Below are 14475 nucleotides of genomic sequence, written 5' to 3' on the forward strand. Positions count from 1 at the left end.
CCCCCCCCCTCCAGTATAAGAAACATTGGTGGCTCAGTGGGAAGTGCCAATGAGGGTTAAAAAATAATTTTAAAAAATTAACTCGCCTCCTCCAGTTGATCGCGTAGCTGCCGGTCTCCTGTTCTTTCTTCAGGACCTGTGGTGATGTCACTGAGCTCATCACATGGTCCATTACCATGGTGATGAATCATGTGATGTATCATGTGATGAGCTCAGTGATGTCACCACAGGTCCTTTGACAGGTCCTGAAGAAAGAACAGGAGACGATCAATTGGAAGAGGCGAGTTAATTTTTATTTTATTTTTTTTAACCCTCATTGGCACTGCGCCACCAATGTTTATTATACTGGGGTGTTGGGGGGGGGGGGGTGCACACTGCGCCACCAATGTTTATTATATTGAGGGGGGCACACTGCGCCACCAATGTTTATTATACTGGGGTGTTGGGGCGCACTGCGCCACCAATGTTTCTTATATTGGGGGGGGGCACACTGCGCCACCAATGTTTATCATACTGGGGTGTTGGGGGGGGGGCGCACTACGCCACCAATGTTAATTATATTGACCTTCTATTAAAGAATGCTATTATTTTCCCTTAGAACCATGTTATAAGGGAAAATACAGTGAATAGACTTTCATCCTAGCAACCATGAGTGAAAATCGCACCGCATCTGCACTTGCTTGCGGATGCTTGCGATTTTTACGCAGCCCCATTCACTTCTATGGGGCCTGCGTTGCGTGAAAAACGCACAACATAGAGCATCCTGCGATTTTCACGCAACGCACAAGTGATGTGTGAAAATCACCCCTCATGTGCACAGCCCCATAGAAGTGAATGGGTCTGGATTTAGTGCGGGTGCATTCCGGTATTTTGAATGCCAGATTCGGCACTAATACATTCCTATGGGAAAAAATGCTGGATCCGGCATTCAGGCAAATCTTTTTTTCGCCGGAGATAAAACCGTAGCATGCTGCGGTTTTATCTTTTGCCTGATCAGACATCCTGATGCTTCCTGAACGGATTGCTCTCCATTCAGAATGCATGGGGATATGCCTGATCAGTTCTTTTCTGGTATTGAGCCCCTAGGACTGAACTCTATGCCGGAAAAGAAAAACACTAGTGTGAAAGTACCCTAAAATATTAAGTTTAAATCCCCCTTCCCCAATTTTACATATAAAATATATAAACAATAAATAAATAAACATATTACATAGCGCTGTCCAAACTATTAAATTATTAAAAAATATCTCCTATGCGGTGAGCATTCGCCATTTTTTAGTCACCTTGTCACCCCAAAAAATAGGATAGGACTGTTCTATTATGGGCCGAATGTATCATAAAATGCGAAATGCACGCAGCTTTTTTTGGTGTTTTGATTCGGTTTCGATTTGGCGACTAAAAATTTGATTTGGCTCCTAAATTTTTCAGTTCAGGAGCCAATGGCTACTAGGTATTTTTTTTTAGTCTGGAGCACTGAGCAACCGTTTACAAAGCATGCTACCCCAGTCAGTTTCAGTTCGAAATACACTGGTAGAATAATTTTGGACCTGCATATCGTGTAAGGGATGAGCATGTATGAAATCAAAGAGTACACATGCTTGAATGTTAAGACTGGTTTCAGTGTTCTTTTGACTGTTAGCTTTCCAACTATTATGAAACATAAACACCCAACATATTACTACAAGTGTTCGGAAGGGTAAACTAGGAAGTTACAGGTAGGACAAGCAATACTGTATATTGTCTGGAACTTTGGGGTGTTGCATCATATTCTGTGGTTGTTTACCGTACATGTTTGCTGAGCACAATAAAGCTTCATCCTGCATTTTATACTTTTAAGGATGATCATCTCCATAAGAGGCCATTTTGTACAATTTTGGGTGGTCATGTCAAAGAGGTTTCACTGTATTTCGAAAATAAGCACAACACTGTTAACATTTTCTTTAACACATCCTTGGTTTAATTTTGCAGAACAGGAATGCTCCAACTCCATTCTTAGCTTAAAGTGAAGCAATGTTTGGCATTACTAGTATTTTTCATTATCTCAAACAACCCATTTAATCTGCGCTAATAATTGCTCCGAAATAGTTATGGATTTTTTAAATCCCCTTTTATAGGATGTCTGGAAAAAAGGGGTATATCAAAATCTACTTGGCTCTCCCCTTTAAGATCTACTAGGCAATTATGTCACAAAACTAAAAAATAAAATAAAACAAGCAGTATTAAAGAAGTATCAAAAAGTATTAAGGAAGTATAAACTTAGAGATCAAACAGATAATTACATTTATTATAGTTTATTCCCAAATAAAATAAACTTTTGCACAAAGCAAAAAATAAATTTTTTCATACAGAAAATGCACTAAAACTGCATAAATAAATATAAAATAATATCTGCCAGCAAACATTTACTGTATGTACATATTATACATGCACAAAAGAAATGTAAAAATCAATCAAATTTTCTGGTGATGGATTACTTCTGAATGGCCACTTAAGAATACAGGGTGATGGACAAACAGACTATTCTACATAGATTGTTCTTTTTTTTTTCATTGTAGAACATGTTGTGAAATCAGAATTTCCATCTGCATCTTTATACCTCTCTGGGAACAGTGTTAGCATGTAGCCATGTCATGTGTCAACGGCAAATTGCTGATAGGTGCATCAACGGTGAAACTTAATTCCACTGATAAATAGAAAACAATTAGAATTAGTCTTTACAGTATACACATTAAAACACATTTCCTGGTTTCTAGTTTGTAAATTATCTTTATTAAAATGTATGCAATTTAATATAAAATTTAAATTAAGAACATACCCCTAAAATATACATAAAATGTGGTACATCAATAAATATGTCCCAATCAATTGCAATGCACACTCAGTCCGCAGAATGGCTCTATAAAGCAATGTATGCTGTTATCCACAATCGGCAATGCTATCCTAATGGTTTGCAGCAAAAGTCCAGCAACTACAAGCTTAAGATGATAATGTCCCGCAAGTAGGTAGAGCAGATATATATGTTAGCATCCACTGACAGCCGAACTGTTAACTCCAGTGCACTTCCAATATAATGCCCGCAGTTGGGAGCTCACAGTCAAGAACTTGAAAATGCTGTTAATGCAATAAAGTTTGCGGTCTTACCCTTCACCGCTGTTGTAGCGTTGCTCCAGGAGGCCGCACACCCGCAGCGTCCCACGTGGTGTGCTGCTGCCTGTACGCGGCGTCCCACGTGACCTGGTTTCCAAGGGGACCGGATGCAAGCTCGTGTGACGTGTAACTTGTGCGTCAGCTTCCACTCTGTGCTCTTAATTCCGTAACTCTTTCTTTTCTTTGCCGGCTTTCTTGCTTTTTCTTTGCTCCTGTGTAGATCAACGCTTACTCTAGACACCGTCAGACGCGTTTCGGGGTCTCAAGCCCCTTCCTCAGTCAGGGGCTTGAGACCCCGAAACGCGTCTGGCGGTGTCTATAGTAAACTTTATTGCATGAACAGCATTTTCAAGTTCTTGACTGTGAGCTCCCAACTGCGGGCATTATATTGGAAGTGCACTGGAGTTAACAGTTCGGCTGTCAGTGGATGCTAACATATATATCTGCTCTACCTACTTGCGGGACATTATCATCTTAAGCTTGTAGTTGCTGGACTTTTGCTGCAAACCATTAGGATAGCATTGCCGATTGTGGATAACAGCATACATTGCTTTATAGAGCCATTCTGCGGACTGAGTGTGCATTGCAATTGATTGGGACATATTTATTGATGTACCACATTTTATATATATTTTAGGGGTATGTTCTTAATTTAAATTTTATATTAAATTGTATTACTACTATCCCTTTGAGTGTTGTCCTGTGAAGTGTGCCCCCCCACACCTGTTTTTCTCTAGACAAATCTTTACATTTGGTCCTAAGGGTGGGACCAGGGGGTGTGCACCTTATCCATATAAGAAGAGGGTGAGCCACCGTTTTCTTTTTATTCTTATTAAAATGTATGTCTTCTTTACAAACCCTGGCTAAGTCTAGCTTCACACTAGCGTTAGAAGAATCCGGCAGGCAGTTCCGTTGCCGGAACTGCCTGCAAGATCCGGAAATCTGTATGCAAACGGATATCTTTTTTTTTCCGGATCCGTTAAGACTTTTGCATTGAACTATCGGATCAGTCTTTCCGGTATCATCCGGAACAACAAATCAGGTATTTCATTTTTTCAAAGCCAGAAAGAACTGCGCATGCACAGACCAGAAAACTGGATCCGGCGATGCGGAAATTTCTGGAACACTTGGTACTGGATCCGGCATTAATACATTTCAATCTAAAGTGCGATAGTGTTCTGGGATTTTGGTCGGAAAAAATACTGCAGCATGCTGCAGTATTTTGTCCGGTCAAACACCGTACAAGGGACGGAACGGAAGACATCCTGATGCATACTGAACAGATTGCTTTCCATTCAGAATGCACTGGGACAAAACAGATGTGTGTTTTTTTTTCGGTATTGAGATCCTTTACCGGGTTTCAATACCGGAAAAGAATAATGCTAGTGTGAAAGTACCCTTAGCCTGGCTACTCCAACAGTGCCAGATATATTAGATCAAGCTGCCACATGACAAGGTAGCAGTTTGAATGGGCACAGGCAGGGATTCATAATTTTTCATAAATGTAATTTACAATTTTTTTTAATGAGTAAACTGGTTGCATATGGCTAGTGAAAAATTAAATAACTTGGAATCTTTTATAGAGCAGGAGAATCTGGGCAGAATCATATACAGTTTTCTGAGAAAATATTCAGTAAAACTTATATTTTATACATTTAAATCTCAGCTTTTTTTTACTTCAGTTGTAAATGGGGAGTTATTAGTTCATTATCTGTGTAAGACCTCTTGCACACGAACGTGTAACCGTGCTGCGGCCTGCAAATTGCGGGCCGCAATGCACGAACACCAACCGTGGGGCAGCAGCGGATCGCGGACCCATTCACTTTAATGGGTCCGCGATCCGCCTGTTCTGCAAAAAAATAGGACATGTTCTATCTTTTTGCGGAACGGAAGTATGGGAGGAAACCCCACGGAAGCACTCCGTAGTGCTTCCGTAGGGTTCTGTTCCATGCTTCCGTTCCGCATCTCCAGATTTGCGGACACAGTCAAGTGAATGGGTCCGCATCTGTGATGCGGAATGCCTACGGAATGTCGCCCTTGTATTGCGGATGCGCAAATGCGGTCCGCAATACAGCCACGGAGCGCACACGTTCATGTGAAAGAGGCCTAAGTGTGTATACATAGACAGATATCAGTCACTGATAATTTTACACGGGGGGAGGCGTTATCAGAGACTGATAGTATTCTCTGTGTAAGTGTGTATACATAGATAGCTGTCAGTCACAGATAATTTTACACGGGAGAGGTGTTATCAGTGATTGATCGCATTCTCTGTGTAAGTGTGTATACATAGATAGCTGTCAGTCACTGATAGTTGAACACAGGGGTGGTGTTATCAGTGATTGATAGCATTCTCTGTGCAATTGTGTATACATACATAGCTGTCAGTCACTGATAGTTGTACATGGGGGAGGTGTTCATCACATCATTCTGCTCAGCTTCTCCTGCATTACAACAATTAAACTGCAGTTTGTGGTGACAGATTCTCTTTAAATATTCTCATGACTTACCACTGGTTTTCAGTCTAGTGATAATCCTCTTGCTTTCTCCGCCAGCTCCTGTCTTATTTCATTGTGTTTTTTAAGATTTTGGACCTCATGTGGAAGATTCATATCCCACACAGAGAGAAATGATTGTATGTCTACAATACAGTAAAACATGTTAAAACTCTAGAATTGTATTTAAAAAAGCAACGTAAAAGCACTTAGGGTACTTTCACACTTGCGGCAGGACGGATCCGACAGGCTGTTCACCATGTCGGATCCGTCCTGCGGCTATTTCGCCGTGCCCGCGGACCGCCGCTCCGTCCCCATTGACTATAATGGGGACGGGGGCGGAGCTCCGGCGCAGCACGGCGGTGCACGGAGAAAGGCCGCCGGACTAAAATTACTGCATGTCAGGCTTTTTAGTCCGGCGGCTTTCTCCGTGCACCGCCGTGCTGCGCCGGAGCTCCGCCCCCGTCCCCATTATAGTCAATGGGGACGGAGCGGCGGTCCGCGGGCACGGCGAAATAGCCGCAGGACGGATCCGACATGGTGAACAGCATGTCGGATCCGTCCTGCCGCAAGTGTGAAACTAGCCTTACTTTACGTAAAATAAAGAAAGAATAAGAAGGAGAGCACAACAATATTCAATTTACAGTCTGTATAAGAATATATCATACATAAAGATAATGCCAATATCAGTGAATGAATTAAGGGTGCCTTCACATGATGCAGATTTTGTGCAGAAGATTTCTGCAACTGAAAATCAGCTTCAAATGAATAGAACATATTTTCAGTCCATTCTGCAGTGTGTGGAAACAGCCTAAATAGAAAAAAAATTGGGAAAAATTTCCAGAAAACGTAATTGACACAAAGGGAGCCTAAGGGCCCTTGCAACCGACCGTATGCCCTCCGAGACATATGGTTTGTGAGCAGGCCCAAAAAAAAAAAAAAGAAAAAAAAAAAGGGAAAAATGTTTCAGAAACATAGATAATGATATTCACTAAACTTACCTTTCTGTGGTGTGCAACGGCATCCTAACACAAGCACGACATTCTTTACACTTCCTTTTTCTAGAAGGAAATAAAGACATAAAAATGTTAAAAGACAGCCTCACAATGGCACGTTCCATTCCATAGCAATTTACACAGCTAGGACACCGCAATGCAAATCTGGGTTACTTTAGATACATTTGTAATGTCCACACTGCAGCTTGAAATTATTAGATATTCCAATGATTCCTTGTAGTTTTGGGGGAAAACATCATATACAGCATACTATAAAACAGGATAACGATAATATTCATCAATTTACAGCTACCTAGTTGAGAAGGAACCATGCAGCGAATAGAGTCACAAAAACTGGAGATGATTCTGATTGGCCGTCGAGTCGATAAATCAATGAGCAGGATATGTCCTCCACCTGTTCCCACCCAAAGAGCAGTATTTTTCTGTAAAAACAAGGCTTTAACGCGGGCGGTATAAGCATCTTCTTTCTTTATTTTTCTCTGCTTCGCAATTTCTTCTCTAAAAATATAAAACCAGAAACATAAAAGGTAGCTAATAAAAGAGCATTATAAAAGACTCTATCCAGAAATGTAAGATGCCTAAGCATAAGAAACGGTATAACAAAAAATAACAATTAATCACCCATTAAATCTCCTGCAACTGCAGTGGTCCCTGCTTATCCTGCAGAGAGGACCTCATGTACATCATACACGTGACCGCTGCTGCCGCCAATCACTGTCTCTGCTGTCAGATGCCTTGTATGCAAGCGTCACTGCTGAGGACAGTGATTGTGTGACGCAACTTTCTTAGGATTTAGAAGAAGCCACCAGAGTGGCGCTTGATTTGAAAAGTTATTTTTTTATAATATACCGTTTTCTCCCAAGAGTTTTAAAATCTTGGACAATACCTTTACTGCAAACTAGTTTCCACATGCCTTATGGTTATAACTCCAACATACTTATTCTGTATTAGCAGGTGTCCACTGTGTCCTTACTATTTGTCTACTATATTTTAACTGAGCCTATAGAAATTATCTTAATACAGACAATAGACTGCAGCTATTGTTCCATAAAAGTATATCACTAATTACAGTGGTTCCTCAAGTTACAATATTAATTGGATTCCAGGACAACTATAATACAGTCCTGATCAAAAGTTTAAGACCACTTGAAAAATGTCAAAAAATCTTATTTTACATTGTTGGATCTTAACAAGGTTCCAAGTAGAGCTTCAACATGCAACAAGAAGAAATGAGAGTGAGACAAAACATTTTTTGAGCATTCAATTAATTGAAAATAACGATTAAACTGAAACAGGCTGTTTTTCAGCTGATCCAAATGTTAGGACCACATGCCTTGAAAAGGCCAAATCTGTGCAAAGATGTGGATTCATTGTCATTTTCTGTCAGGTAGTCACACGTTGTGATGGCAAAGGCAAAAAAACTCCCTTTTTGAACGTGGTCGGGTTGTTAAACTGCATAAGCAGGGTCTCTCACAGCGCGCCATCGCTGCTGAGGTGGGACGCAGTAAGACAGTCATTTGGAATTTCTTAAATGATCCTGAGGGTTATGGAACAAAAAAGTCAAGTGGAAGACCCCAAAAAATGTCATCAGCACTGAGCCAGAGGATCCAATTGGCTGTCCGTCAAGACACTGAAGGATCCTCGACCCAAATTAAGGCCCTTACTGGTGCTGACTGCAGCCCCATAACCATCAGATGGCATCTGACACTATAGGTCTTTAAAAACAAAAAACTTCTTCAAAGACCTCGTCTCCTTGAACGCCACAGAACTGCTCGTTTGGACTTTGCAAGAGAGCACCAAACATGGGACATTCAAAGGTGGAATAAAGTTTTATTCTCTGATGAGAAAAAATGTAACTTAATGGTCCTGATGGTTTCCAACATTACTGGCATGACAAGCAGATCCCACCTGAGATGTTTTCTACGCGCCACAGTGGACGGGGCGCCATAATGGTCTGGGGTGCTTTTTCCTTCAGTGGAACAATAGAGCTCCAGGAAGCGCAGGGGCGTCAAACGGCCGCTGGCTATGTCCAGATGTTGCAGAGAGCATTCCTCATGACTGAGAGCCCTCGTCTGTGTGGTAACGACTGGGTTTTTCAACAGGACAACGCTACAGAACACAATGCCCGCAGGACAAGGGACTTCTTCCAGGAGAATAACATCACTCTTTTGGCCCATCCTGTGTGTTCCTCTGATCTAAATCCAATTGAGAACCTTTGGGGATGGATGGCAAGGGAAGTATACAAAAATGGACAACAGTTCCAGACAGTAGATGGCCTTCGTGCGGCTGTCTTCACCACTTGGAGAAATGTTCCCACTCACCTCATGGAAACGCTTGCATCAAGCACGCTGAAACAAATTTTTGAAGTGATAAACAATAACGGCAGAGCTACTTATTACTGAGTTCATGTTTGGAAGTTGGATTTCTGTTTTGGGGGGTTTAGTTTTTTTTTTTTTGGAGGTGTGGTCCTAAACTTTTGATCAGCTGAGCCTGAAAAACAACTTGTTTCAGTTTATTCGTTGTTTTCATTAAATTGAATGCTCAAAAAAATGTTTTGTCTCACTCCCATTTCTTCTTGTTGCATGTTGAAGCTCTACTTGGAACCTTGTTAAGATCCAGCCATGCTAAATATGATTTTTTGCCATTTTTCAAGTGGTCTTAAACTTTTGATCAGGACTGTATGTTAAAACTATTGGAACTCCGGTTCCAAAGCCCCAAAATGCCATCCAATATAAAAGAAAATGAAGATTTAAGAAAAATAAGCAGATGACTTTCACACTAGCATTTTTACTGGATTGACAATGAATGGGGACCAAACGGAAGCGGGTTTTTTCCGGTATTGAGACAGTATGACGGATCTCAATACTGGAAAATATTAACGCTAGGCTCTTTAACCAGAGGAGTGGCCTTGATTGGTTGGATCTGAGTCTGAGACATTGTATTTTGAGTCTAGTTTCAACTCATGATGGGTCAGAAAAAAACATTGTATGTTGATAATATTGTATCCTGAGGCCATTGTATCCTAAGGGACCACTGTATATTTATAAGACTAATGACCCCCACCACCAGAATACAACCTTGTTTTCATAAATCACTCTGATCCTGCAACCTTACGGACTTGATATCCAAGTCTTTATAACATACAACAGGATGTGTTGAAATTGACAATATCTCGTAATAAAACCAAACAAAGTCATAAAACAGAAAAAGCACATATAATTACTTCAAGAAACGGGCACAGTCAAGGGTTTCACATAATTTTTCGGTCTTTTTATCCCAAATCTCCACATGTGGACTGTATTTCTTTGCCACATAGATGTACTTGTCAACCGCAACAGAAGTAATATTCGAATCACTCGCTGATCCATGTGAAAATCTAGAAATAAAACACTTTAGTCAATGAAGCACAAAACAAAACATGAAGGATGGGAAAGAAATCATTTTCTCCACAGCAAATCAGTCAAATCTCTTATGCTACCTTATCTGAGGGCTCCATAGGATACAGGGACGGAGCTATTTAAGAAGCTCTCTTGCTGTGTGAGATTGTAGGACTGTATGAGTACAGGCTTTCTCTATGAGTCTGAACAGGACTTGGGCAGCTTTATAACGAAAATATCTAAATCAAATCATAGCACACTATATATCTTCAACTTCAGCGTCCCCCCTCTAGAATATTCTGCCTGCAGATAGGGTATGACAGAACTGACAGAGGCATGCTTCAACATGCCATCATTTCTTGCCATATTCAACAATTTTTTTTTAGGTTATTGCAATAAAAGTACATTGCATATACAGGTCCTTCTCAAAAAATTAGCATATTGTGATAAAGTTCATTATTTTCTGTAATGTACTGATAAACATTAGACTTTCATATATTTTAGATTCATTACACACCAACTGAAGTAGTTCAAGCCTTTTATTGTTTTAATATTGATGATTTTGGCATACAGCTCATGAAAACCCAAAATTCCTATCTCAAAAAATTAGCATATCATGAAAAGGTTCTCTAAACGAGCTATTAACCAAATCATCTGAATCAACGAATTAACTCTAAACACCTGCAAAAGATTCCTGAGGCTTTTAAAAACTCCCAGCCTGGTTCATTACTCAAAACCGCAATCATGGGTAAGACTGCCGACCTGACTGCTGTCCAGAAGGCCATCATTGACACCCTCAAGCAAGAGGGTAAGGCACAGAAAGAAATTTCTGAAGGAATAGGCTGTTCCCAGAGTGCTGTATCAAGGCACCTCAGTGGGAAGTCTGTGGGAAGGAAAAAGTGTGGCAGAAAACGCTGCACAACGAGAAGAGGTGACCGGACCCTGAGGAAGATTGTGGAGAAGGACCGATTCCAGACCTTGGGGGAGCTGCGGAAGCAGTGGACTGAGTCTGGAGTAGAAACATCCAGAGCCACCGTGTACAGGCGTGTGCAGGAAATGGGCTACAGGTGCCGCATTCCCCAGGTCAAGCCACTTTTGAACCAGAAACAGCTGCAGAAGCGCCTGACCTGGGCTACAGAGAAGCAGCACTGGACTGTTGCATGTCATTCGGAAATCAAGGTGCCAGAGTCTGGAGGAAGACTGGGGAGAGGGAAATGCCAAAATGCCTGAAGTCCAGTGTCAAGTACCCACAGTCAGTGATGGTCTGGGGTGCCATGTCAGCTGCTGGTGTTGGTCCACTGTGTTTTATCAAGGGCAGGGTCAATGCAGCTAGCTATCAGGAGATTTTGGAGCACTTCATGCTTCCATCTGCTGAAAAGCTTTATGGAGATGAAGATTTCATTTTTCAGCACGACCTGGCACCTGCTCACAGTGCCAAAACCACTGGTAAATGGTTTACTGACCATGGTATTACTGTGCTCAATTGGCCTGCCAACTCTCCTGACCTGAACCCCATAGAGAATCTGTGGGATATTGGGAAGAGAAAGTTGAGAGACGCAAGACCCAACACTCTGGATGAGCTTAAGGCCGCTATCGAAGCATCCTGGGCCTCCATAACACCTCAGCAGTGCCACAGGCTGATTGCCTCCATGCCACGCCGCATTGAAGCAGTCATTTCTGCAAAAGGATTCCCGACCAAGTATTGAGTGCATAACTGAACATAATTATTTGAAGGTTGACTTTTTTTGTATTAAAAACACTTTTCTTTTATTGGTCGGATGAAATATGCTAATTTTTTTAGATAGGAATTTTGGGTTTTCATGAGCTGTATGCCAAAATCATTAAAACAATAAAAGGCTTGAACTACTTCAGTTGTGTGTAATGAATCTAAAATATATGAAAGTCTAATGTTTATCAGTACATTACAGAAAATAATGAACTTTATCACAATATGCTAATTTTTTGAGAAGGACCTGTACAACGGTGTACAAAGTGTTCACACGTGATAATGCATTTCTATGCTGTTATTTATTTATTTCTATTCAAGATTGAAATAAACTAACAATCCGATGCTATATATGGATAATATTCAGCATTTTGTGCATTTTCCCTTAGAACAGCGTTCCCAACCAGGTTCCGCACACTAAAGCCTTATACACACAGCCGTAGTTTTCAGTCCACATCCTCCCATTTCAATTGGGCTGCAAAAGATGCAGACAGCACCATCCCCCCCCCCCCCCTGCTGTCCATATGCGCAAGTCTATCCCCCATGCTGTCCATATGCGCAAGTCTGTCCCGTGGCTTGAAAATGTCCCATTCTTGTCCATTTTGTGGACTAGAGTAGGACTTTTCTCTAGACAGGGGAAAAAAAGGCAGCATGCTCACAGCTGGGATCCATGTTTTATGGACCCGTGATTTACAGACCTAAGTCTACGGTCTGTTGGGTTTGTTTGTGCAATTCAGTGAAAAATGCATGGTGAATTAATTATCCTGCAGTCTGTCAGACCTTAGGTCAATAGGCTGACTACATAAGCCAGTTTCACACTTAACTACGTTCTGGTAAATTCTGCAAAAAAAAAAAAAGCTAGCATTGATTCACAGCAAACAGGGAGTGGGTACTTAAAGGGATTCTGTCACCTCGTTTTGGGCTATAGAGCAATATACCGGTCCTATAGGGCTGTGTGCTTCTAGCTGTGTGCTTGCTAGCGGCGATCTAGCCGTGCATGTCCGCAGCTCTATAACCAAAAACGAGGTGACAGAATCCCTTTAATACAGGTGTTTTCTTGCTACCATAGTCAACAATAGGGCACTGCCTACAAGAAACCTGCTCCTCCTCAAGCAGTTTGGGACAGGCGATAGAAAATAGATGAAAATCTGAATCAATCTAAAACAGGGGAGAGACCAAGAAATGGGCGTTTCACCTTTCTAAATAAGCATATGGTTCATTCCTGGCATGAAACTAAAAAATGTAAACATAGTTTATACTCACGGAATAGCATTTTTTGTTTCAATTGTCTTCTGAACTGCAAAATCATTGGAAAGGGATAAGATCTGTGTTCCACAAACTCCCCAGACAGCTGTCTTCTCAGAGGAATATGTGGATTCACACAAGCACATTACTGGCGTGCTGATATCTCCCACTCTAAGCATCTTCATAGGAGAAACATTAGTGCACTAGAATGGAAAAAAAATAAAAAATTCTAACACGATATACAGTATAGAACATGCTATAAACAATGGCCAATAAAAGGAACAGGTCATTAAGAATTACATATACCTAATAACACTATATTACAAGTTAAAAAAAACACAGAAGAGAGAGACATTGAAAAACTTCATGTGCATGGAGATGTAACAAGTCCTGTTTTGAGCATGCCATATAGTGCACTGTATATAGTCCTAAATATCCCTAAACCAAACAAAAAACTAACGACTGCCTATACATTTTGAGACCGGATAGCTTGCTACAGAAATTGTGGATAGGGGTAAAAAAAAGGAATGGGGCACCGAAAATTGGGCAATTATGACAGCCCACAGCTGAAATACCGTAGATTTTAGTTTGTCAAGAACATTGTGCCTCTTAATAAATTTGCCGCATGTTACTCCAATGGACTTTGACTAAGACTGGTGAAAGGTCAGTCCTAAGGCTCATGCACACGAACGTATTTTCTTTCCGTGTCCATTTCCTTTTTTTTTTTATTCATTAATTTCAATGGGTCCGTATGTCCGTTCCACCAAAAAAATAGAACATGTCATATTATTGTCCACATTACGGACAAGGATAGGACTGTTCTATTAGGAACCAGATCCGTGTTTTGCAGACTGCAAAATACATACAGTCATGTGCACGAGCCCTTAGTGAATCTGCTCCAAAAGGTTCATATCCAGTCAACCAGTTTCTATGTTCCATGAGGCTGCTCATAACAGCAGCTCAGGCAAGATAGTTACCCCAAAACAGGAAAAAACATAAAAAATAATATAAACTTGTAATAACACATTCCCAGTGATAAACCTAGTAAAATATTGCTGACTATCCAAATGAGGGCATGTAAAACAAAATAATCTGCATATATATATATATATATATATATATATATACACATACATATATACATCAATATCAAAGACTTAAGGAGCCAGTCAGAGAGAATTAAAAATCTTGGACCAACCCTACAACTGCTTAAAGGGAGTCTGTCACCTCCATATGGCCATATACAGCGCTTACATGGCTCTGTAGCACACCTATACAGGATTGTAACGGTACCTTTGTTCTTTTCTTTAGACTTGCACCAGCAGGAAAAACAATGTTTAATTCATATGCAAATGAGAACTCGCAAGTGCCCAGGGGAGGAGTTCAGTGTGTAAGTGCCCAGGCTGCTCTGCCTTCTTTTCACTTTACTCCTCCCCAGTCTCTTTCTTTGCCCGTCCTCCAAGTCTCTT

The 14475-nt window shown here is 40.9% G+C and overlaps 1 protein-coding gene across 3 annotated transcripts in view; it reads right to left on the reverse strand.

Moving 5' to 3' along the window:
• Positions 1-1956: 1956 nt before the first annotated feature.
• LRRK2 (leucine rich repeat kinase 2) overlaps positions 1957-14475 on the reverse strand; it is a 137288-nt gene continuing 124769 nt past the window's right edge. For all 3 annotated transcript variants that reach the window (XM_044280209.1, XM_044280210.1, XM_044280208.1), the window contains 6 exons: positions 13025-13209; positions 9882-10034; positions 6951-7156; positions 6644-6703; positions 5658-5788; positions 1957-2683 (listed from right to left, as the gene is read on the reverse strand). In XM_044280209.1, coding sequence (XP_044136144.1) covers positions 5667-5788; positions 6644-6703; positions 6951-7156; positions 9882-10034; positions 13025-13209 — 726 coding nt within the window. In that variant the 3' untranslated portion in view covers positions 1957-2683; positions 5658-5666. The remainder of the gene's footprint in view (positions 2684-5657; positions 5789-6643; positions 6704-6950; positions 7157-9881; positions 10035-13024; positions 13210-14475) is intronic.

This window comes from Bufo gargarizans, chromosome 2 (assembly GCF_014858855.1).
Source record: "Bufo gargarizans isolate SCDJY-AF-19 chromosome 2, ASM1485885v1, whole genome shotgun sequence".
Lineage (NCBI taxonomy): Eukaryota > Metazoa > Chordata > Amphibia > Anura > Bufonidae > Bufo > Bufo gargarizans.